General features: G+C 37.7%; 1 protein-coding gene across 8 annotated transcripts in view; it reads right to left on the bottom strand.

The window, feature by feature from the left end:
* The window catches only part of Tlk1 (tousled-like kinase 1), a 106,944-nt gene that overhangs the window by 20,957 nt on the left and 61,348 nt on the right, over nt 1-24,639 (bottom strand). For 7 of the 8 annotated variants that reach the window (XR_005501858.2, NM_001395018.1, NM_001395019.1 and 4 more), the window contains 8 exons: nt 21,687-21,733; nt 19,935-20,030; nt 18,195-18,284; nt 16,768-16,860; nt 13,019-13,129; nt 12,581-12,717; nt 8,409-8,597; nt 4,115-4,181 (listed from right to left, as the gene is read on the bottom strand). Coding sequence is in view for 7 of the 8 variants with exons in the window: in NM_001395018.1 (NP_001381947.1) it covers nt 4,115-4,181; nt 8,409-8,597; nt 12,581-12,717; nt 13,019-13,129; nt 16,768-16,860; nt 18,195-18,284; nt 19,935-20,030; nt 21,687-21,733 (830 nt within the window). In the remaining variant the exon portion in view is untranslated. Of the gene's footprint in view, nt 1-4,114; nt 4,182-8,408; nt 8,598-12,580; nt 12,718-13,018; nt 13,130-16,767; nt 16,861-17,405; nt 17,484-18,194; nt 18,285-19,934; nt 20,031-21,686; nt 21,734-24,639 lie in introns of those variants that run through there. The other variant, XM_039104856.2, reaches the window with a different exon arrangement.

Here is a 24,639-nt window from a genome sequence, read left to right on the forward strand (position 1 = left end):
CCAACTCACATGTGCCATGGCACAAGCATAACCACACACACCCCACACACCCACACCCACACCCCACACACACATGAGAGGGGGTGTTAAAATAAAAAAGTCAAGTTGGATTGGAGAGGCAACTCAGGTTACGAGCACGGAGCACTGGCATCTCTTGCAGAGGACCTGGGCTCAATCTTAGCTCCCACATATGGCTGCTCACAAATGTCTGTAATTCCAGGTCCTAGAGTCACATCCTCTTCTAATGTAGGGTAAAAAATACAGGCGGAACACTCAAATACAAAAAAACAGGCAAATTAATTAAAAACAATCTTATTTGAAAGTGACTGTACTTTAAGGGGGGTTCCTCTAATGGCTTTTAAAAGTAAAATGAGTGAAAAAAGAACCCCCATATATCAGTTAATAACAAAGAAACAGTATTCTAGCATCAACATAATTTCAAAGGAAGGAAATATGTGAAAGAGAAGAAATGTGTGTAAAAGCAACTAAGCTGTTCTCTGTGATGGAGTCAAACAACACATCCCCAGAATGAAGGGAGAGGCAAACTCTCAGGTCTACTCTAGTGTCAGAACAGAAGGCTCATCTGCCACTTTCAATTGATCTGTGATGTGATTAGTTCATAGTCTATCCACATGCATTTCACAGTCAATGAAACCTGAAGAGGTGAACAGTAGAGACGCTTATTTACTATTAGAGTCATAATGTTCAGTTTATATCTGTGCTACTCTGTAGTCTTAGAAAACAAAGGTTTGAAGTGCGATAGAGTGAAGGAGCCTGCATCAGACCGGATAAAGAAATATGCCACTTACAAATGTGTGAGCAGTGCGTGCATCAACTCCTGACAAGGCAGTTCTTTTCTTTATAAATATCAGAGACCTTTTGTGCATAGTGCTAGGGCTGCAACCCAGGCCTCATATACACAGGCGTGCATTCTGTACTTTGGAATCTTTTTTTGGCCTTGGGGAGGGAGTTTCAGGGTTTTGTTTTGTTTTGGAGACACCGGTCTTACTGTGTAGAAAGGGTGTTTGGTGATGCTGTGAATTTAGTTGCCTATGTTCTAGGGATACAAAAAGGGTGCCAAGCCTGGCTGAAAGAGTTCTTGATATACTAAGAGATACCACAGAGTGATCTTCCTGATCCTATAAGAGGAGCATGATACTAAGCACTTAAGTAAAATTTACAATCAAGTTTTTGGAGGCAAATTTATTTATTTTAAGCCACGTCCTGAAGATTCCTTCTTCACTCTATCACACTTCAAACCTTTGTTTTCTAAGACTACAGAGTAGCACAGATATAAACTGAACATTACGACTCGTTTAATAGTAAATAAGTGTCTCTACTGTTCACCTCTTAAGTTTTCATTGACTATGAAATGCATGTGGATAGACCATGAACTAATCACAAATCATCAACTTTAAGTAGAAGATGAATCTTCTATTCTAAATCCTCATGGTATTGGGTTCCTTAACAAGGAATATGCTTGTAATTTAAGGCTTATGAGCCTAACAAATAATCTTACTTTGTGTTAACAGTTACTTCAGGGAAAGAGAGGAAGAAGAGAAGGAAAGAGGGAGAGGGGAGCAGAGAGAGATCTTTGCTACTCTAACATGTGTGGCTCCAATCTACACCCTTATATGACCGGCTACTTCCTCAGCAAGTCCCACAAGCACCAAGTATTCACAGATCAGAACAGACCCAGAAACTACGCACTCCCAGCTGGGGTATGTTCTGTCAGCTACCAAACCCTGGAGCTTAGGAACTGATAAGACAACATTTTCTTTTGAACCAAGACTGTCCTTTTTATGCTTTCTCCCCGCCCCCCTTTAACAAAACAGAATGACCTACTTTCTAGCTGTGCTTTAGGACTTTAGGAACCTATTTTTAATACAAATTAAGTTACTGCTTATGACTTTCTAATTGAACAACTAAAACATAAATACCCAGCTGTAAGCAGGCAGCTCCTATTTAGTTGCTCTCTAAGGTGACATTACTCGCTCACTTTTATTATCTCTATGCACTTCTAGCAACTTCCTTTATAAACACATTCATTCTTCTCACCCAAAACCCTCCCTGAGAAGAGAGCTGACACTGTCTCCCACAACAGAGGAGGGGGGAAAAAAGGGAGAGTTATATTGGGAATTGGTCCAGTAAATGTTAGAAACCTAAGACTCAAAATTTGATATATAAACTGGAAAAATGATTACGGTAGTAATGAGACATGAAGACTTTACTTGAGAAAATAAAGCATTGTTCATAGAGACCAAGTATTCTCAAAATACCAAGAAAATATTAAACTGTATTATCAGCTATCAAAAAGCAAACCCTGAATGTTTTCAAAGTATATTTAAAAAAACAACAACATAGTAATGCTGACTTTGACTACTATAAAATTTTAGTTTTATCTAACAAAATAAGGTAGATATAAGAATGTCATTAGCAGGAGTAATTTAAATGTGCTAGCTATCACATGTGCAAATGGTGACCTTCAGACAAAGCCCTTAGTACACCTTTAGTAGCACAGCAACCAAGAATTCCCTCGACAGTAGTGTAACGAATACCCAGCCTCAACAGCACTGTAACTAAGACTTCCTCACCCACAGTACAAGCAAGCACGACAGCAGCATTCCTTTATTATCAAGGTCTCCCTGAACCCACATGCTAAAGTTTTCTGTGTTCAAACTAAAGCATTAAAATGCTTGAGGATTTTTATTTTATATTTGTGTGTTCAAATGTGTATACACCACACATGCCACAGCACAAGTGTGGGCATTAAAGGACAAGAGGCCAGAATAATTTTGTTTCTTCCACTGTGTAGGTCCTGAGTTCCAGGTAGCAGCAAGCGCCTTTACTTGCTCTTGGTGAATTTTTATATGGGGCATCAAACCTATCTCCTTTTTGTCAAAATGTCTTAGGTGGGACACACAAATCCTGTGACTCATCTGTACTAAAGATCCTCTCTTACCTCACAGTTCATTAATGGTTGTATTATTGCTACAATTCTATCTATAGATCTGTCTGCTGTGGAGAATGGACTGCAATTGTCTAAATATCTCAAAGTTTGGGAAAACTGAACAATCACACCAGAACAGAATGGACTGTTAGGGAAACAAAGGAGAGCCAAAATAAATCATTTTGGAATTTACTGTTCAGGCAAGTTAGCCTGATGCTTTCTAAGCAGTGGTGTGATAGTTTGAATATGCTTAGCCTAGGAACTGGCACTATTAGGGGGTGTGGCCTTATTGGAGACAGTGTGTCACTATGTGTGTGGGCAATGAGACCCTCCTGCTAACCATGTGGGAACGAGTCTTCTAGTCGCCTTCAGATGATCTGTGAACTCTCCTGCACCATGCCTTCCTGAACATTGCCATGCTCCCACCTTGATGATAATGGACTGAACCTCTGAACCTGTAAGCCACCCCTGATTAAATGTTGTCCCTATACGAGTTGCCTTGGTCACAGTGTCTCTTCAAAGTAGTAAAACCCTAAGACAAGTGGCATGTGGCACAGTGACATTTACTAGAGTTTTCTGTGTGCTCTATGGCCAAATGGTCTATGGGCAACATCTCCAGCAGGGCTTGCTATGTAGTTCAGTAGCAACTGCATCTAGAACATGGTCCTCCGGGTCCTAGCCCACCCTACTCTTGAGAGGTGCCTCCATAGGCACTGTCTTCATTTAGTTCAGTTGTATCTATATGTCATCTTATTATCAAATCAAATAATTGATAAGCAGGAAGTAGAATGAAAGGCTGAATAGAAGAAAATTTTTGGTCTGTTCAAAACTTCATTTTGAAGAAGGAAAAAAATCTCTACTTGTATTTGGAAATGAGTTGCATTTTATAGACCTATAAAAACAAAGGACTGATTACAGTTGCAAGTATAAACAAGTATAGTGATACAATAGCAAAAACTTAACTCACAGCAACTATTTTTCTCAATTGTATCTCTTCCAATTGGATCAACTGTTTATAGCTTACAAAATTTTCCTGGGTATGCATTTTAATTAAAAACATTTAAACAATTAGTACTGAATAAATTAAGAACCAAGCCAAAGAAATGAATGCAGTTCTTCACATTCTTGATAACAAACTAGAAACCCAGCATGGGCCAAACATACCTTTTTGAGATGTCCTAGTCTAAGTTTAAAAATTTCCTCTTGTTCATGATATTCTGCCAGAGTCAGCCTGTTAAAAGTAAAATTTTAATTCTACATTGAGATTAACGCTTAGTACTTTTTTAAAATTAAAAACTAACAAAACATGATAAATAAAAAACACAACTAAAAATACAAGTTAAAATTCTGGTAACTTGAAGCCTAAAATACAGAAGTTGAAAACCCCCTTTATGATACTCTTCAGCATAATTTAATATTTCTGGCTGGAGTAATTAACTACTATGTAATGAGTGTCATGTATCAAGTGAGGTTATAGAATTCAGAATCTAAGGACGTATGTATGAAAAGTTTCTTTTTATACTCATTTGAGATTACAACTGACAGTAAGGATATGAAGGTAGAAAAATGAGGAGAAAATTAAATAGCATGTGCTATGAAGAAAAAACAAAAGGTGGCGTGATAATGGCTATTTAATTCACTCTGGTTACTAGCCATGGGGAGAAGAGTAAGGAGGGCACCCTTGGCATTGGCTATAGTAAGCACTAAGATCCTTAGAACACTGCTGGTATAGGAGAGGTGAAAAAGATAAAGAGAGAAAACAAATGGAACAAAGTTTTCAAGCTGCAGCTTAACTCTAAAGGACAACCATCACCCATCACACCCAAGTCCTTGTTTGAAGCCTGTGTATGTGGTTCCCAGGGGACGTCAGAGTATCACGTCCATTTCAGGGTCATTCAGTTCCTTAAGCAACACTCAGTATAATTTCTATTTTCCTTTAAGTTTACTACTTCCAAAACAAGAGCACTCAAAAGAAACAAACCAAGGAATCTAGGTAATATTCCACTAAAATCATCTTAAGAGCAAACTAGTAAAACCTTTTGATTAAGTCTCCCTATTTTCAGAGTAACACAACTACATAGTTATACTGAGAACTGTTGCCAGCTACTGAGGCTGAATACAGTAAATCTGGAGTTGATTTTTGTAGTAGGTGTGAGACTACACTCCCTAAAACTGCAAAACCTTCATAATCCCATCACTCATGAGGGTCTCAGCCACAGCAAGGAGATCAGGAGATCTAGACCAGGTATGGGCTAAAAGTTAGAACCTGTCACAAAATAAAACAGAATGAGCTACTGCAATGTACATTTGGATGGGGAGAAAGAAACAGGAAGAAAAACGAGGATACAGGTAAACAAATAAATCAGTTAAATCATAGCAAGTAGCTTCTGTGTATACACATATGCCACAGGCACAAGTTTTCCTACTAACATTGTTTTCTATTTTCTAGTCTTTAAAAGTATGGCTTTAGGGCTACAGATCACAGAATGGTTCAGAGTTTTATCAAACTATGAACACTATGTAAATCTTTTTTAGTTGGTCATATATAGGGATGCATTGATTTTTAAAACCTTAATTTAAAAAAAATGTAGCTAAAACCTGGTATTTGAAAATCAAAGTTAAATAAAGCATGGTTTTGAAACAAGAACCTATCACAAAAAATTCCAAAGCTGCTAGTCAGTCATACAGATCGCTGGAGTTCCTTCAGCCTGAAGGGACTGATATTTTATTATCCATCTAAGTTTGTAGGTTTCTATCTTTCTTAATATTTTATGATTACAAGTGTTAAAAATGACAAAAGCTGTGAATACTCTCTCCAGGGAAGTTTGCATATAAGTAGTTTGAGGTGTCCACAGATGTCACTTTCAAGGTTCCTGGTCTAAGGGCATATCTTGTAACTATAATGTATGCCCTAATATTGCCAAAAGAAGCATCCAACACATAGTAGCTTTTTAGATTTCCTACTATCCATGTGCATTAATGAAATACGTTTTTAAAGAAGTCTATGGGGCTGTAGAGACAGCTCAGTGATAGGGAGAATATTTACTGCTCTTCTAGAACACCCGAGTTCAGTTCCCAACACCGCAATGAGCGGCTCTAGCACCAATATTCTGACTTTTGTCAGCACCTGCACACATGTGACAGAGTCACATAAAGAAAAATGTATCTTTAAAAGAGAAGGAAATATATGTATTTAGATCAAGGAGACTGGTCTCTTCAACTCAGAATAACAGAGGTAAGCAGACAACGTTAACAAAACAGCTGTAAGTACCAATTGTTCTTATTATGTGCTTTAAGATGATTAAAAAATATACCCTGTTAAGCTAGTTAATTTGTCCTATTACTTAAGATAAAATCTTTTATACACACATTAATAGAAACACATAGCTCATTTCTCCCCATAAGTCACACCTGTTACAATAGATAATAGATAGCTCCCATTACAGATCTGTGTTTATCTCCTGAGGCTCCAAAGTAAAGCTATCAGTAGGTTTCTGTAGATTTGAAAGTAAACAATCGCCTTCCACAGTGAGGTCTCCTGTCATGTCAAAAGTGAGAATCCTTGCTTTGTTTTAGCCCAGGGGCCACTGTACAGTCCTAATAAGCCAGGCTGGTCTCAGAGACCACTGGCCTCTGCCTCCTAGGTGCTGAGATTAAAAAGCATTTAACAATAGCTGAAGAGTATTGGAATGACATAGCAGAAAGAATAGAACTAGCTTTCAGGCTAGTCTAAATATACTCGACATTCAATGATCTAAAGACGCTGTTTACGCAGGAAGACAAACCTAAAGCATCCCAGTCACTGATCACAAACACAGTTATAATATCGGACTCTTGAGTGGCACACAGCACCACTCATCAGACTACTGCAGTTCCAGAAAGTTCTACTCAATATAACCAGAAGCCCCAAACAAGTATTACAAGGAAAACTTCTTAACGTGAAAAGAAAAATTTCTCTCTACAATCAGGAAGAGGACAAGGGTGCAGCTTTCACTCCCCTTCCTCCTCAGAACTACACTGAAAATAAAAGCAGAAAAATGTATCCTAACTGTACAAAAAGAATAAAAGTATCTTCATAGATAATATAACTTTATGTTAAAAAAAATCCTAAAGAAAAGCACAAGATTAAAACCATTAAAAAAAATTCTGGGGGTTGGGGGTTTAGCTCAGTGATAGAGCGCTTGCCTAGGAAGCGCAAGGCCCTGGGTTCGGTCCCCAGCTCCGAAAAAAAAGAACCAAAAAAAAAAAAAGAATTCTGGAATGGTCTAAGGCATAAAACAACACATAGAAATCATTGTTTTTACAGATACTAGAAACAACCAAAGAGTTAACAATTTTCACTTCCACAGCACTCAACAGAAGCCAAATGAGTAAAATCAAGGATTAAATTTAAATCAAGAGGTTAAAGACTGTTATGTGAAGAAGTATAAAATACTGCTACAGAACTAAAGGTCCAGGTGTCTACAGAGAAGCGCTAAGGGACCAGGGTAGGACTAGGTATCATTAGGGGTAGAGTTAAAACCCAACACTTTAAAGATAGCTACTGTGTTGCTAAATATAGAACCTTAGTGCTTTTTAAACCAATAGTTGGGTGTTCTAACTGGAATTAGAACAAAATTAGGAATGACTTGAAGAAGTGATTTTGAGATAGATTTTGAAGAAGTGGCCATGTTGGTCTTTTCATGTACTGTCAGATTTTTGGAAGCCTGAGGCAGGACTGCTTGAGTCCAGAAATCAAAGATCACCCTGGCAAAACAGGGAGATAAAGAGGAAAGCAAAGGACTGGATAAAAATGGAACCGAGGAGAGAGAAAGGAAAAACAAAGTAATGGATAATATGTAGAGAATGGGGTACAGTCAGTACAGAAGACACAGGCCCTGACCGCATGTGTGTGGAGGGCCAAATGGAGCTGGCGAGTTTGTAGTGTAACGAGAGCTGTGCTTTTCACTCACTGCTTTAAGAGTCCCTGACATGGCAGGAGTGAGGGTCAGTGTATCTTTTTTCAATAGGAGACAGAAACGTGTCTACAGCTTCACTCACATAAACTCTTGTACAACTTCCCAAATCTATAAACATGTAACTATTATTAACCACCTTTGCTCTTTGAATTACAAAGAGCAATTGATATAGAAAATTTAGAAAACAGAACAGAAAAGGAACAAATGTCTGAAACTACCTGTGAGCTGCACTTACACATTCAGAAAATGAACCCCACCACCTTAAGAGGTGCCCTGAGCACTAGACTGGTAAAGCCAACGGACTCAGATATACAAGAGAGGTAAATCCCACTCTCCACTGAAAAATTCAGGTTTGGAAATTTATGTCAGAGATAAATTTCCAGTTAACATCTTTTCTGGCTACAATTATTTTGTTTTTGCAATATTAATTATGAGTAACATTATCATTAGCTTCTTGCTCACTACTAACAATGTAAGTGAAAAATTTAAAAGAAGCTTACAGTTGTGGTAAATTTGGTCTAACAAAGGGATCATTTTCTGCTCCGTTGACTGCCTTGTTTTTTCTTTGTTTTGGTTCAGAATTGGTTGCAGGTGCCTGAGAATTATTAGCTGTGGGAGGTTTGCGTTTGGCTAGAAGTTTTCTTTGCCGTTCAATATCTTCCCTTTGTTGATTCACCCACTCTTGTTGCCTGTGTAAAAATGAACAAACGAAGCCACATTAATATCCCATTATTTTCCACAATTAATACATCGAAAAGATCGCATAATATAAATCTTTATTCTGTTGGTCCCACTCTTTTTAAAAATTTTAAATATATACTTAATTGCTTTGTGTATGTAAGTTGTTTGTCCATTTCTTCTTTGACAAGACCTTACCATGTAGCCTTGACTGCCCTGGAACTCAGTCATCTACCTGCTTCTGCCTCTGAATGCTGGGATTTAAGGTGTGCGCCAACACAACCAACTGAGTGTGTTGCCTGTGTGTACCTATGGATTCACATGCATCACAAAGTGTCTGTTGCCTCTAGAGGCCAGATGAAGCTATCAGTTCACCTAGAATTGGAGCTACAAAAAGTTGTGAGCCCCTACCTACATGCTGGAAAGCAAACTTGGGCTTTAGGTCCTTTGGAAGAGTGTCACGTGTTCTCAACAGTAGAACCACCTCTCTGGCCCCATGGGTCTGTCTCTGGTGAAACAAAACATCCTACAGGTCTCACTTCCTGCAATCTTTAAATCTTTAAATCCTATGTATGTGACTATGTAGAATTTCATAGTATCCTATCCTTACTAAAAAATACTGTTCCTATAAAACTTCATCAGAATGAGTTTGGTTAGCTAATCTTTTCATAAAACTAGGCAGTATACATATGTGTACACACAGCACGCGTGCGCATGCACACACACACACACACACACACACACACACACACACTCTGTTTTATTCTTACTATCTAGCACGGTGATCAAAATATACTAGTATATACACTAAGATTCTGTTAAATAAATGAACTAAAAACAAAACAAAGCAAAACCCAAGCCCCACATATCTCAAACTGAAAGTTTGAGATAGACTTTAAATATATATTTTATCATTCAACGTTATAAAAGGCAAGTGAAATTTTAATATGAAGTGTTACTTTCTTAAAATTATTTTGAAATAAAAGATGACTTAATGTAAAAAAAAAAGAAAAACTTGAAAAATTTACCTGTTACATTAATAAATACAAATTTAATAGCACTTCCCATTGAAATATCTAAAACAATTTTCCAAAGAGTTGAGATTCTAAAACTAGTGGCTATTATGTCTATTACACAATTATAGGTTGGTTGTAGACCTGTAACTGAGTGTGTGTGTGTATGGGGGGTGGAGAGAAAAAGCTTAGGCTACAGAGCAAAACTTGCATTAAAGTTGGGGTTGTGTACAGTGCAGATGTGGCGGTCAGAAGACTAGGTCCCAGGGATATAGCTCAGTTCATCAGGCTTGGTGCAAGTGTCTTTACCTGATGAGCAACCCCAATAGCCAACAAAGGAACTGCGCCCACCTTCCCCATCCTAAATACATTCAGTTTATTCTGGTAGTTCCTCTTAAGTATCCTATCATGTCAAGACAGAAAATCTTACAGCTCTACAGGGTCATACTACTGAGATTTAGAGCAAACAATGTTTTACCCTTCAAACAGGGACCCCAGAACTCTGACTTTGTGGCTGAAGGATTCGTTCCTCTTCTCTATGGCCTTTGTGAGGGAGCAGAACTAAGACAAGAGTGAAAGAAATGAGAACCAAGATAGAAAAATCTCAAAAACAGCAAAGAAAGAATGAGATGTTAACTCTTTCCATATGGATGTAGGAGTAATCTAACGTGCTCTTACTTAATGAAAGTCAACAGAGGGCCAGGGTGTGTAACATGGTCGTGCAGCACTTGTCCAGGATCTGTGAGCCTTTGGTCAGATCTCCAGAATCCCACAAAAACAATCAAAAAATAAATTGTCAAGGTATTCTGTGATGGCTTGCATATGCGTGGCCCAGGGAGTGGCACTATTAGGAGGTATAGCCTTGTTGGAATAGGTGTGTCAGGATGGGCATGAGCTGAAGACCCTCATCCTAGCTGCCTGAAGGTCAGCCTTCCACTAGCAGCCTTCAGATGAAGATGTAGAACTCAGCTCCTCCTGCACCATGCCTGCCTGGATGCTGTCATGTTCCCACCTTGATGATAATGGACTGAACCTCTGAACCTGTAAGCCAGCCCCAATTAAATGTTGTCCTTTATAAGACTTGCCTTGGTCATGGTGTCTGTTCACAGCAATAAAACCCTAATAAGACATATTCTAAAGGGGCTAGAGAGATGGTTCAGTGATGAAGAGCACTGACTGCTATTCCAGAGGTCCTGAGTTCAATCCTCAGCAACCACATGATAGCTTATAGCCACCATCTGTAATGGGATCTGATGCCCTCTTCTGATGTGCGGGTGTACATGCAGATGGAGCACTCACCCACATACATACATACATACATACATACATACATACATACATACATACATACAATCTTTAAAAATGTGTTTGTAAAAAAGAGGATCGAAGTACAAATAAACAGTCTAAAGGCAAATAAAAAATGGGACCAAGATACAACATATATCTGTTATTCAGAGATCACAATCTGGTTCAGAGATTATTCTTTAACATTACTAACTCTTCATTTATTCATTTCTTTTCTCCTTTTCTAACCAATCTGGGTTATAACAATGAACGTAAACATCATGTGACAACATACAGTAAGTCCTCAATCAGTTCTCATCAGTGATAGGATATTCAAATAACTTTGTTCTTTTAAGAGAAACATAGCTACTATCATAGCTAATAATATTTTATTTTTATTTTATGTGTTCTGCCTACATATGTGTCTGTGTACCAAATGTATCACTGATGCCTACTGAGGACAAAGAGGAAACACTGGATGCCCTGGGACTGGAATGAAAGATGACTGTCATCTGCCTCGTAGGTGCTGGGAACTGTACCTGGTCCTCTGGAAGTTTACCCAGTGCTCTTAACCCTGAGGCACCTCTCTAGTCCCCAATACTCTAGACTATGTACATTACTGTAGGACAGTCATGGCCGACTTTAGTAGCAGAGATTCTTGATCGCAAAATATTAAAAACTGTGGTTTTCATCTCAAATCTATTTCCTGCTCTCTACTTTGGCACTCAATATTTTATCTCAAGTTTCCATCTTGAATGTGTGAGTTATTACTGTGTCTGAGGCAAGAGAAAGATTCTTTTCCTTAGGCATAGAAGTCAGGTCCTGCTGATTTTAACAGTTAAGGAATGGAGAAAAAGACAAAAGTAAAAGGGTACACACGTAGGCATGTGCCTCCAGTCCCAGGAAGCAGAAGACAGAGACAGGAAGACCAGTTAAGTCCCGGAATTCAAGACCAACTTGAGCAACACAGCAAGGCCCACTAAAGATAAATTCTAGGAGACGGGGCACACTCTTTCCAGTCAATACACACATAACACCACCACAAAAAGTTAGGGAATCAGTTTTTATCTTCTAGAATATTCTAAGTCAAGTTTAGAAAAAAATGATGGTGGAGCAAGCTTACTCAGTGTTGAAGGGCTTGCTGGTGAGAAACAAGTTCCAGTGAGCGTCCCTAACTCCAAATACAAGGTGAAGAGCACCTACGGAAGACACCTGATGTTGACCTCTGGCCTATACGCACAAAGTATTTAAAAAGCTCTTTATTTTAAAAATAGACAAACAGACAGACAGACAGCAGAGTACACTGTGCTCCTCAGGTGAGTGCTAATTATGTGAGAATTCAGTTAAATACTGGAGCTGTGTTATTCATTTGGCTATTCCTTTCCTATGTGCTAAGTTTTAGGAATTCAAACAGTAAGTAGATATTGAAAACCTAATTTCAAATTTATAATCCTTTTAATGAAAATCCAAACTACTAATTTAAAAAAGTGCAACAATGAGACTGGAGAGGAGGACCTGGGTTTAAGAACATGTATTACTCTTCCAAAGGACTAGCACCCACATCTGATGTCAGAGTTGCCGGGTGCTTCAGGTCTGATTCCTCTGAGCACGCACGCGCGCGCGCACACACACACACACACACACACACGCACACACGCACACACACACAAATTTTAAAAAATGCAAACATTACTAACTTCACAAGATTTTGAAATGCAAAACCATCTGTCCATTGTTCTGTAAAAGAAGCGCCATGTCTAACTGTTGTAAAGTGCCCAAGGCGCAACCGATCTTGCATACTCTTCTCTCTGCTTGACAATTTTTCTTGTGTACTCTGAAAATGAGAAAAAAAAATCATCAATCATATTCATTCAAAAATTTCCATCAATCCAGCCATTCATTCATTAATTCGTTCATTCATTTATGAGACACGGTCTCTCTGTATAGCCCTGGCTGCCCTGGAATTTACTCTGTAGACCAGACTGGCATTGAACTCAAGAGATTCATCTGTCTCTGCCTCCCCAGTGCTGAGATCAAAGGCATGAGTCATCAGCACCAGGTTATTCATTCAAATTTTAAAAGCATGCCAAGAAAAGCAAGATATTGAGGGAAAAGAAAATTTAGTAATAACTCACCTTTTCAATAAGCAGTTTCTTGCTCATAGATATGCACTTATTTAATCGTTCTTTGTATTTTTCAAGTAATTTCTGTTGATCATCTATTTGCCGCCTGAGATCACAGTTGGCCTACATAAGTAGAAAACGAAAGGTTTAGAATCAGTGTGTATGAAAATCTTAGTGATTGTTTTGAATAAAGTTAAGTAAATAAGATAAATACTAAAAGTCTACTTACTACCAAACATTAACTGCATTGTAGAAGGTACAGAAAACTTATATACACATTCTGGATATTTATGTATATATTCCAAGGTATAAATTTTTGGCTATATAATCTGGATCTAAATTCAGTTCCCTTATTTATAAATGGAGGAAGTATAATCTACCTCAGCTAAATGTTAAGTGTGCTATATATCATATGTGTAACACATTTCAGAGGAAATGTGGATTTCTTCTTTCACACTACCAGACCTTCATAAGACACTGTCTCTACTAAATGAACAGACAACATTGTCATCTGCTGACCCAGTTAACTCCTCTCACCACCCTCCCTTGAACAGGGAGTGATTCTGTTCACTCTGCAGGTAGCTATACACTCAAAGAGGAGACGTCTCTCTAACTCTAGGTGGACTAGCCTACCTCTACAGGGAGAGAATTATTTCTGTGACCTACTGAGATACCCCACTCCCCAAATATTCTGAATTAGGTCTGAAGGAAAGCCTATGAATTTCCCTTTCTCCATCAATGCTGCTGCTACTACCACTAAGAGCTAAGACCAATCCAATCATGCAGAAACCATGCTAATCCAATCATGCAGAAACCAAACTGTGTAATACTTTTAAAATGTTGGGAGAAAGTAACCGCTAACCTAATATGTCAAAAGCAACAAGATTAGCAGACAGATCCTCACTTTTAAACAGTTCAAATGAAGCCTCAACCTGGTTTGAGAATCAGTACTGATGTCTAACTTGAACAACTAACCTCAAAATTTCATTAGGATTCCAGACAGCCAAAACAAAGGGTACTTATTCAACTGCACCATCAGGGTGTGCTCCCTCTCGCTCTCCGTGTGTGTGTGTGTGTGTGTGTGTGTGTGTGTGTGTGTGTGTGTGTGTGTGTGTGTGTGTGTGTGTGTGTGTGTAGTATAGCTCAGACTAGTTTTAAGCTTATGATCCTGTTGTTCTCCTCCTGCCCCCGTGTGCTGTGTTTATGGGCAGGTACCATGTGTACCGTAAGATTCAATATAGAGCCATTGTAATTACAATCATTCTAATTCTCTTCTTGCATAAAATGAAAAAATGCTTACTTCTAGATATGTACCTAGCCAAAAGAATAGTTCCCAGCTTCTCTTACAAAGAAATTTAAGAAAATTCAGTAGAATATTCAAGAAGGATATACACAGAATTCTACCTTTTGTGATTCTTTTCCCTGGTCTCTGCTTAGAATACAGACACTGTGACTGTCACTATTTTTATTTTGGACCCAAAGGTGACCTCCAGGATGGAAGCCATGCACTGAAGAAAGGAACCAAGGTCTCGACAAACTGTGAGGCAATTATATCTAGGTTGCTGCCACTTCTGTTCTTTCTTAAAATACACTTCCATCTCATGTGAAGTACTGCTGTTTATACTGTGTCACTAACAAAGATAACTGCAAAATGCTAAAATAGTGTTTCAGGACTGATTCAGTAATATACAACAGAACACAGACATGGGAGAGAAGCGGGGGGACCGTATATGGAAATAAGATTTAATGGTGAAGCCTTAAGTATAAAAATGAATTTTTAATTCAACTGGATAACTGATTATAAGAAGAAATTAAAATGAACCCCTATCCCACACTTTGCTACAAATCAATTCTAGTGAGATCATGAAATTGTACAAGATCAAAAAAGCTTTTTTGCTCTTTTTTTAATTCTTTAGATTTATAATTGCATTTCCCCCTTCCCTTTCCTTCCTCCACTCTCCCACATATCCCTCCTTATTCTATGTCAAATTCAGGGCCTCATTCTCCTTTTTTTTCTTTCTTTAATATAGAATAGAGTTTATTCAGAGCATAGGGAAGGGGAAGTAGGGACCCGGCCATGAGCTCTGGAGAGAGAAGGTAGAGGAGAGGAGACAGAGTGGAGGCAGGAAGGCAAGAGCAAGAGAGCCAGGGCCTCATTTTCTTTAGGCTCTTACAATCAGCTCTTTTGGTATCTTTGATTAATAATTTAGTATATACAAAGCATAAACTATAAATAGATAATTAATACATAAAAACAATCATCAAAAGAAGACAGTGTGATGTAATGAAAAGAGATCTCACAAAGGGGAAAGAAGCCAACATTTAAAAAAAAAAAGTCTAAAAACTGAAAATTTAGGAACATCCAGTCTAATACAACGAGAAAGATGGCTAAGGGTACAGCCCATTAGCACTTGTCTAGCATATGGGCAGCCCTGGGTTTGATCACCAGCACCAATAAGCACATGAGCACACACACACACAGAGACAGATACACAGACACAGACACAGACACAGACAGACACACACACACACACACACACACACACGCACACCTATTAAGGAAACAAAATGATAAATTCGTATGTCACTGATGCCGAGTGGTTTGCAGTAAGGGATGTGACAGAGTAGTGTCCCAAGGTTACAATGGCATCACAGGTGTTGATTATTAAGCTGTGGTGCTAGTGGTTCTCAATGCGGGATGAATTGCAATGGTTAGTAGAAGCTTTAAAATTATCAACATCCAAGCTATATCACATCAATGTAAACAGAACTCCACAGGGGAGAATTCAAAACCAGTACTTCTATCAGATGACCCTAATGACATGCAAGGGAAAAGAAATCCTGCTTTGGGCCTCACTCACATTCTAAGTATACTATTGGGTATGTTTTAAAATGTATTGTGTATGTGCATGATGTATGTATGTCTGAGGATGTGAATGTGTATGCCATGGTATCTGTGTGCAAGCTGCAACTTTGTGAAGTCAGTTCCCTCCTACCTTTATGTAGGTTCTGGAGATCCAACGTAGGTCTCCAGGATTGCACAGCAAACACCTTTATCTGCTAAGCCTTTGGCAAATAGCTTAGATTTATTTATTTACATATTTCCAGATGTACTTTATGTGTATATGAGTGCCTTTGTGGCATATATATCTGTGTACCACATGTATGAAGTGGCCAAATAGGCCAGAAGAGCACTTCAAATGCCCTGTAACTGATGCTACAGACGGTCGAAAGCCACCAGGATACTGCACAAAAGCAGCAAGCTTACTTAACCACTGCGCAATCTTGCCAATCCTGAGTTTATTTAAAAAATAAAGCATCCATTAAAAATCCTACAGGATTTCATCCCATAGTAAGTCCATCCTTAATGGTATCTGATGTCAGGCAGAGAACAATAAGCTAACAGGAAATGGGTTATATAACTGGGAGTAGATGATCAAATAAAAAACTGTAAACCTACTACTACTTCTTCAACGATTTCTCAGACAGCTAATCAATTATTCTAACTTTAAGTGGATATTTTCAACACCTGTCTTTTATTTTAATTAGGAGTGTGTATACCTGTATATAGGTGTGTGCGTGTTTGCAAAGGCTAACAGCTGGGCCATCCCAAGCCCCTAAAGTGGATTTTCAATCACATACAAGAATTAGACAACGCTTATTGTTTTTAAACACAGAACATTCTGTCATATTTAGTATTTTCTCAATAGTCTAACTGCTGCCAAATTAAGTCCCACAATTCCCCATGAGATATTACTCACCCTGAGCAAATCATCTATCCGACCTTCCTTCTTTTCCAGGTCCTGATTTTTAGTACTTTCTAATGCTGCCAATTTCAGCATTGTAAGATCAGTCTAAATGAAATAAAGATTTTTTAATTATCTCTACTATATACATTATACATACATTAAGGCAGATTTTACCAATTTCAAACAGCCAGGAACAATAGTTTGTGGTATATAAAAAGACATTCCCAGACACCTTAGTGTAGTTTTAAGAGTCTGAAGTGTTAATGCTGAAAACCTTGTATACGATTTATTAAAGCTCATACACAAATGTCTGCACTGTACATTGTGGAGTATTATCCTTAGCTTTGTAAAACCAGTTTTTAAACTGTTTATAACTGACAAGTAAAAACTACTTTTTTTTCTTTAAAGATTTTTATTTTATTTTACGTATGTGAGTACACGGTAGAGTGAATACACTGTAGCTGTCTTCAGACACACCAGAAGAAGGTTTCAGATCCCATTACAGATGGTTGTGAGTCACCATGTGGTTGCTGGGAATTGAACTCAGGACCTCTGGAAGAGCAGTCAGTGCTCTTAACCTCTGAGCCATCGCTCCAGCCCCGTAAAAACTATTTCTATTTATGTGATAGATAAGTTTTGATCATGCTGACCTTGAACTTATCGATCTGCCTGCCTCTGCCTCCAGAGTGCTGGGATTAAAAGCATGTGTCACCACACCCAGCTCACACACAACAGCTTGAACCCAGAAAGACTAAAAAAAAAAAAAAAAATACACTGTTGGGAGCCAAGGTGTCATCACAGATCAAGTCTCCAATCCAAGTCTAAAAAAACATTAACTAGAAACTGGCACACGGAGGATGGACGGACGGACTGTGGTATTAACTAGGTGACTGTTTAGTGCCAGAGCATCTGCCTGCTACTTGCACTGATTCCCAAATACAATCCTCGGCACTAAAAAGCAAAGCAGAAACAAAAAACCTTCAAAAACATGTGATCTATGGTCAAAACTCATAAAACTGACTATTAATAGTAATAATAATGACATTACTATATCTAAGTAACTTGATATAAGTGATTTTTCTAATGGTATAGACACTAAAATGACACTAGTATTCACTTATAACCAATAAAGCAGCTGCATGAAGATACCAAGTACATGTGTACTTGGATGCAGGTTCAGAACCATTCAGTGAGCAGCACTGACTGCTCTGGTTGTTTTAGTGCCTGAAACACTTGCTCAAGTGTGTGACAAAGGGCAAGCTGGTGGTAAGATGGATGCTTCAGTTCCGCCTGCCCTGCAAATGTTTTAGTTTAGTAAGTCAGCTCTTATGTTTGATTTTACTTTACAATTATATCCAGAACAAACCAAAAACATTTTGTTAATACAATTGGTCAGAATTTTCCTAAAAGTCATAACAAAATGTAAAACTCTTACTTACTTGAGTGATCTTAAAGGATAACTGCTTTGGTTGTACAACAGGGTGGTCCCCGAAAGCTAATGCAGTAGGAGAAGGACTATTCGGTCGAACCTGAAAATTACGGTAAAATTTCTACCTCAGGTAAAAAAAAACAGTTTCTACTCAGCAACAATTACTTAACATTTCTGAAAAATTTTATCTTGTAATACCTTTAAAAGACTTTTAATCATCATTAATTCATTCAACAAGAATTCTTGAGTACCTCCTGTATGAGACCCAGTGTGAACAAACACTCATTCCTGACCTAAAGAGGCTTCTACTCAGACCCACAAAACTTAATGCTTTATAAACAAAGTATGGCCTGGAACAAAAATATTAAAAAGATTATCCTACTAAAGGAACAAATCACTGAGCATGGTAGCTCATGTTTTTAATTCCACTAACTGGGAGGCAGAAGCAGGTAGATCTCTGTGAGTCCCAGGCTAGACATACAGAGACCCTGGAGGTTGGGGAGAAAGAAACAACCAAAAATCATAAAAGTCTAGACTTTTTAGTACTAGAATAATAAAGCATGGTCATAAGTACTCTAAAAATCACACATTTATTAATGAATTTTATGGTTTAAATCTGTAAACAGGGATAGGCAACACTGTATAAGTTATATTAGCTTTCAAATTTGAGTCCTAAGCCTTCCTTTAAATGGCCATGTATGGTATCCCCAGGAACAAAATGTGTAAGACTTGACTAAGTATGTCTACAATCAGTAGAAGAGGATATAATGAAAGGGTGCTTGAATAAGTCAGAGAAAGTTCCTTACCATCTTCAAATTACAGAAAGCCAACACTATTTTTCTGGTTAAATAGTCAACTTCCAAGTAAATGAAAAATAAAACTTAAGATGCAAAACAAATCATATAAAAACTGTGTCTTAAAATGTTAGAAACAAAAATGCTACAGGCTAATTCTAATAACTTCTTTCTATGTTGTACTGATCAGCCTATCTTTTTTTTTTTATTTTCCTCTAAATGATTCATGATTTTTCCATGTTAAGAAATTTAATCAATAACAAAGTTAAAAATCAGAAAGTAATAACTGAATATAGAGAGATGCTATAGTGTTTATCGTAGCCCACAGACTCTATGATTTTTTTTTGGTAGCAAAGTAACACTAAATTCAATCAATGCAGGAAAACTTCGGTTTAAAAACTCACTTAAAAAAAAGTTAAGGAGCTCAGAACAGACATCAACTCTATAGTTGATGACTCTAATAAATTTTATTTATTTTATGTGTTTGGGTGTTTTGCCTACATGTATGTCTGGGTACCACATGCATGCCTGGTACCTGTGGAGGCCAGAAAGTGCTTCAAATGCCCTGGAACTAGAGTTAGAGATGTTCATGAGCCATCATTTTGAGTGTGAGGAACTGAACTTGAGTCTTTTGGAAGAGCAGCCAGAGTTCTCTTAAACACTGAGGCACTTTTCCAGGCTAGATCTTGAATTCCCAATTCTCTTGCTTCCATTTCTTTTAAGTGCTGGAATTATAGGCATACAACTCAATGCCAATATTCAAAAATAAAAGTTCCAGAAGAATCAGATCATTAAAGAAGATTCAACTACGTCACTGAAGTGATTTCCCTTTTAAACCATAAACATAACTACATAAAAGTATATACAAAACAAAACCAACACATTTTAAGTTATTCAATATGTAGAACCTCTAAGGCAGACACAATGCATTAAAACCTTGAGTAGTAACAGCTTACAGATGAGGAGGGAGTGGAATGAGAGTGTGAGTTTTGCGGAGAACGGATTGCTGGAGGTATGCCTCTTACGGGACTGGAGCCATTTCCACCTTGGTACTGAGAAAAGAAACGGGAAAGCACAATTGCTATTCAGACTTGGCACGAAGGAAGTGATTCAAGTATATCTTATTTTATTACTAGTGCAAGGGAGGGAACCCATGGCCCCACACAGATGGTCTACATCCCGGACCTAATTATATATATTCAGATAAAAATCAATCAGTAATTAAAACGAGTCCAGAAAAATCAAAAACAAGATCAGCTATATAAAACCTAAGACTATATCATATAACAAATGATGCCTACTTTATCTTCTGACTATAATTTGTTATATTGCAGTTTACTCAAAGACAAAAAAAATCACCCCCAAAATGAACATATTTGTTTTTTTTTCCTCCAAAGTTTAGCAGTTTTTCTATAAATTTTTCTTTTTTAGGAAACTAGTCTCTAATCTCAAAAGAATTTAAATATTTACATATGATTTTCATAAACACAACTATTTTAGAATCATTATTCACAAGATCTGTTATGATATCCAAATATTCAGTGCATTGTATAAAATAATTATATAGAACAAATCTTTTCCATGTAACAAAACAATCTTTACAAATCTCATTCTTTCTTATGGAATTTATGCCTTAAACTGCACAGAGAAGCCAGCAGTGCACCCCACAGTGACTTCTGTCTGCCTGGTGGGTCTGTGCCGAGAACAGAAGAAAGCAGCTCACTGGGACGTGGTTCCTCTGGGAGCACAGTGCATTGTCCACTTCACCACTTATTAATTTTAACATAAGTTTGAGATGAACTGCAGAGATGGAAAATGGCTAGTGTTCACTAAACAACTTCCTGCAACCCAATAATTTTTCTTTATTCACTTTATCTAGGGCTTAGTTTATCATCAAGCACATAGTAGGCGTTCAAGAGAATATGATTATTTGAATTTATTCCTACCCAGAGCACAAATTCTTAATGATATTAACTTTGAGTGGCTTAACTAAAAGGGCAGTGGATAATTTGTAGGAGAAAGAGAGAGAGAGAGAGAGAGAGAGAGAGAGAGAGAGAGAGAGAAAGAGAGAGAAAGAAAGAAAGAAAGAAAGAAAGAAAGAAAGAAAGAAAGAAAGAAAGAAACAAGCAAGCAAGCAAGCAGCTTTGGAGATGTTTTGGGTTGTCTGAACTTAGTTCTTGTCTTAATCGGCCAATCCTGCTCTTTCAAAGTAAAGACATCTTTTTTTACTGAAGAAGTAATATTTGTTGTTTTAATAAACAATCAATATTTTCACACAGAAATTGGAAACCAAACGTATGCAGAAGCAATGAAACAGTCTAGATTAAGAATGACTAAAAGCATGGCTATTTTTTCGAGGGCTTCAAAAGTCGCATCGCTATCTTTATTTAGTCTCTATCCATAGGGCTCAGTGTTGGTAGGAAGTGGTAAGAACACAGGTTCTACCGTTATCCAACTCCAGGTAGCTACTTTACTTCTTTAGTTCCTCCATCTGCAAAAAGAACACTAATCGCTAACTTTACCTACAATATGGGTTTCTTAATCAAGAATATAAGTACTCTGAAAGTTTTTCAAGTTCCTAGGAAAGAAATATCACACAATGTTAACATTACTCTAAAAAGGTGACATTGTTCTTCAGAGAAATGATTTCCAACTTGCAGAAGAATTACACTGGATTAGGAACTAGAAATAATTCTGAATAAACTTACTTCAAAATAGTCGCTAATCTTGTGGCCACGCCCCCCAATACTTTTTCCTAAAATATAAAAAATAAAAATTGTATAGATTTAAGGGCCAGTCATGATTATCTATTTATTACATCAAAAAGAGAAAAGTGCCAAATTAAAATGTAACTTATTTAATTAAAAGCATATAAAACCATTAATGATGAGTATTAATCTTTAAAACATTTTTAAAATCTAATTAAATCACATTTTGATAGAAATATGCCAATTTATGGAAGTACTAATTGCTGAATAATCAAATAAATAGCATTAGGTATCCCGTTTCTCTCCCACTCCCCTCGCCTTTCATTGGAGGGTGCTAGGGATGAACACGGGCTTCAGCTCTGCTACATGGTCGCACCCTCAGCAAAGGGAATGTGGTCTTTAAAACATCACTAATATTTCTTAATAACCTATTAATCCCAGAAAAGAAAAAAAAAAAAACAAAACTAAAGACAAATGGCAACTTTGCATCTGACAAACTAAACCACACTTTGTTAAGAATAATAACGAAAACCAGCTTTCATTGATACAATTGCAATCTAAAGTGCTGGGCATATAACAACATGCTTATGATCAATGTTATTCTGTAAAATGTTTTGATTTTCTTTGTCTTTTCTTCTCTTTTAGAGTCTCACTATGTTTTCTAAAATGTATTTGCTGCAAAGTAACAGGATGTATGTTTTAACAGTCTACATTTTAAAAACTAGTCTTAAGACCATATTGATAAGGAGGCATATGACAGGTCACACCATTCTTTACATGTTCTGTCTTAAAATGCAGTCTCTCTTAGTTTTTAAGAATTTTTCTTTTACAAAAATATAGACTTGGAGACAACAATTGCTATCAAAATTTTTTTGAACAACAGTTTCATATCAATTTATTTAGGTCAGACTAGATTGCAGAGACTTATCCCAAAGGAATGTTCTCTTTGTCTCTGTTAACATCCCTGAGAATTGTAAAGAGATACCACCAGACTAAAGACAGAGGGTTCCCTACCTAGAAGCTTTTCCCCTAATTCTTTTCCTCTAAATGAACATAAATTTTTATCTGCTATATCCTTTCCCATATATGTGATATCTAATTTCAGGATATAACCCCACTTCCATTTCATCTTTCCCTGATTAGAAATTGAATTTTAACCAAGAACCATTCCACCAAGGTCCATTACTGTTAAGAGGGAAGTTACTCCACTGTTTGTTAGTTTCAGAGACAGACCTGATTTCCTAGAAGCAATAGTACTTCTATTATACATCACTGGTTATGCTGTGAAAATATGACTTAAAATAGTCATGAAGTAACGAAGGGGGGGGGGTTGCTTCTGGTCAAAGGAAAAGCAGGATGGGAAACACAATAAGCTAGTGCCTCTCTAAAGCAAATGTTCAGTGAGGAAGAAATGAGGAGATCCCAATTTAGGCAAACATTCTCACCCGGAAGGTCAGACATTTCTGTGGGTGGTAGACCAGATAGAAAAAAGACCTGGGTTCATTTTGTATTAAATGTATTTAGTGTCTGGGAGTACATGGGTAGCAGGCACAGTGTACAAGTGGAGGTCAGCGGTCAACTTGCAGATGTTAGATCCCTTGTTCTGCCACGTTAGCTCAAGGATTGAACTCTAAATTGTCAGGCTCAGTGGTAAGTGCCTTTAGCTACTGAGCCATCTTAATAGCACCCCATCCCCCTAGTTCTTAAGGACAAGCTAGCTAAACCAGTTTAGAAGCCCCACCTTCTGTAGGGGTTTACTTTTAAGATTTCCTGAGCCTGTTGCTGAAATGAGTTGATGTACCTTTACAATGAACTTACACGTCCACTAACCACAGGTTGGAGAGCCTACTCCAAGACAGAAGGAAGCAACTATAATGTGAGATCAAAGTCACTACACACCTTTAAAAGCCTCTAGACCGGGGTTGGGGATTTAGCTCAGTGGTAGAGCGCTTGCCTAGGAAGCACAAGGCTCTGGGTTCAGTCCCCAGCTCTGAAAAAAAGAACCAAAAAAAAAAAAAAAAAAAAAAAAAAAGCCTCTAGACCAGAACAGATTGTTCTGTTTCCCAGACAACTACTATAGCACACAGCATATAGTGCTGTATGTAAGTGGTAAGGCAGTTCATGAGCCTAAAGACTGGCTCCAAAACATGCAGCCCCTATGTATACCTGACTAAGGAACCCAGGTTACCGTACCTCTTTCCAGGGCCCAAATTAAATAATACCAGTTTGTTATAAGAAATCATGTCTTCTAGGCTGCAGCGCTGACTCAGTGGTTAAAAGTGCTTAGTGTGTGATCATGTGGATTAAAGTTCAGACCCCAGAACTGAAGGATTCCACCACCCACATAACAAGCTGGGCATCTTAACACACCTGTAACTCCAGCTCCAAGCAGGATGGGGCAGGAGGATTACTAGGGCTTGCTGGCTTCCAGCCTGAGCAAGAAAAATGGGCCCTAGGTTCAAGGAGAGACCCTACCTCAAAGAGGCAGAAAGTGACAGAGGAATCCTGATACACAACACTCTTTCTGGTCTGTGTACACAAGAACAGATACACTCATTTGCAAGCACATATGCACAAGCACCACACATACACGCATACACACGCACACACGCACACACACAATTTTTTAAGAATAATATAATGAAAATAACTTTTCAGTTTATATCACAAAAAGTAGATATATAAGGATGAAAAATGGGCATAACAAAAAACAGGTGCTTTAATGAGAATCTAATTATTCCTATAATTTTTTAAATGAAAAAAAGAGGATGGGTTGCTAGACTTAAAGTGAGATAGAATGAAAAACTGAAAGGAGGAAAAGAAATGCCTACCAGATTCTAAGCCCAAATAAACAATACGGAAATGTCAAAGCCCCCAAACAGTAAGCATGGGCTGCCGACCCACAGTACAAAGGCCTATGGTTTCATGCTCTTATTTCTAGGCAAAGTACAGT

The sequence above is a fragment of the Rattus norvegicus genome, chromosome 3 (genome assembly GCF_036323735.1).
Source record: "Rattus norvegicus strain BN/NHsdMcwi chromosome 3, GRCr8, whole genome shotgun sequence".
Classification (NCBI taxonomy): Eukaryota; Metazoa; Chordata; class Mammalia; order Rodentia; family Muridae; genus Rattus; species Rattus norvegicus.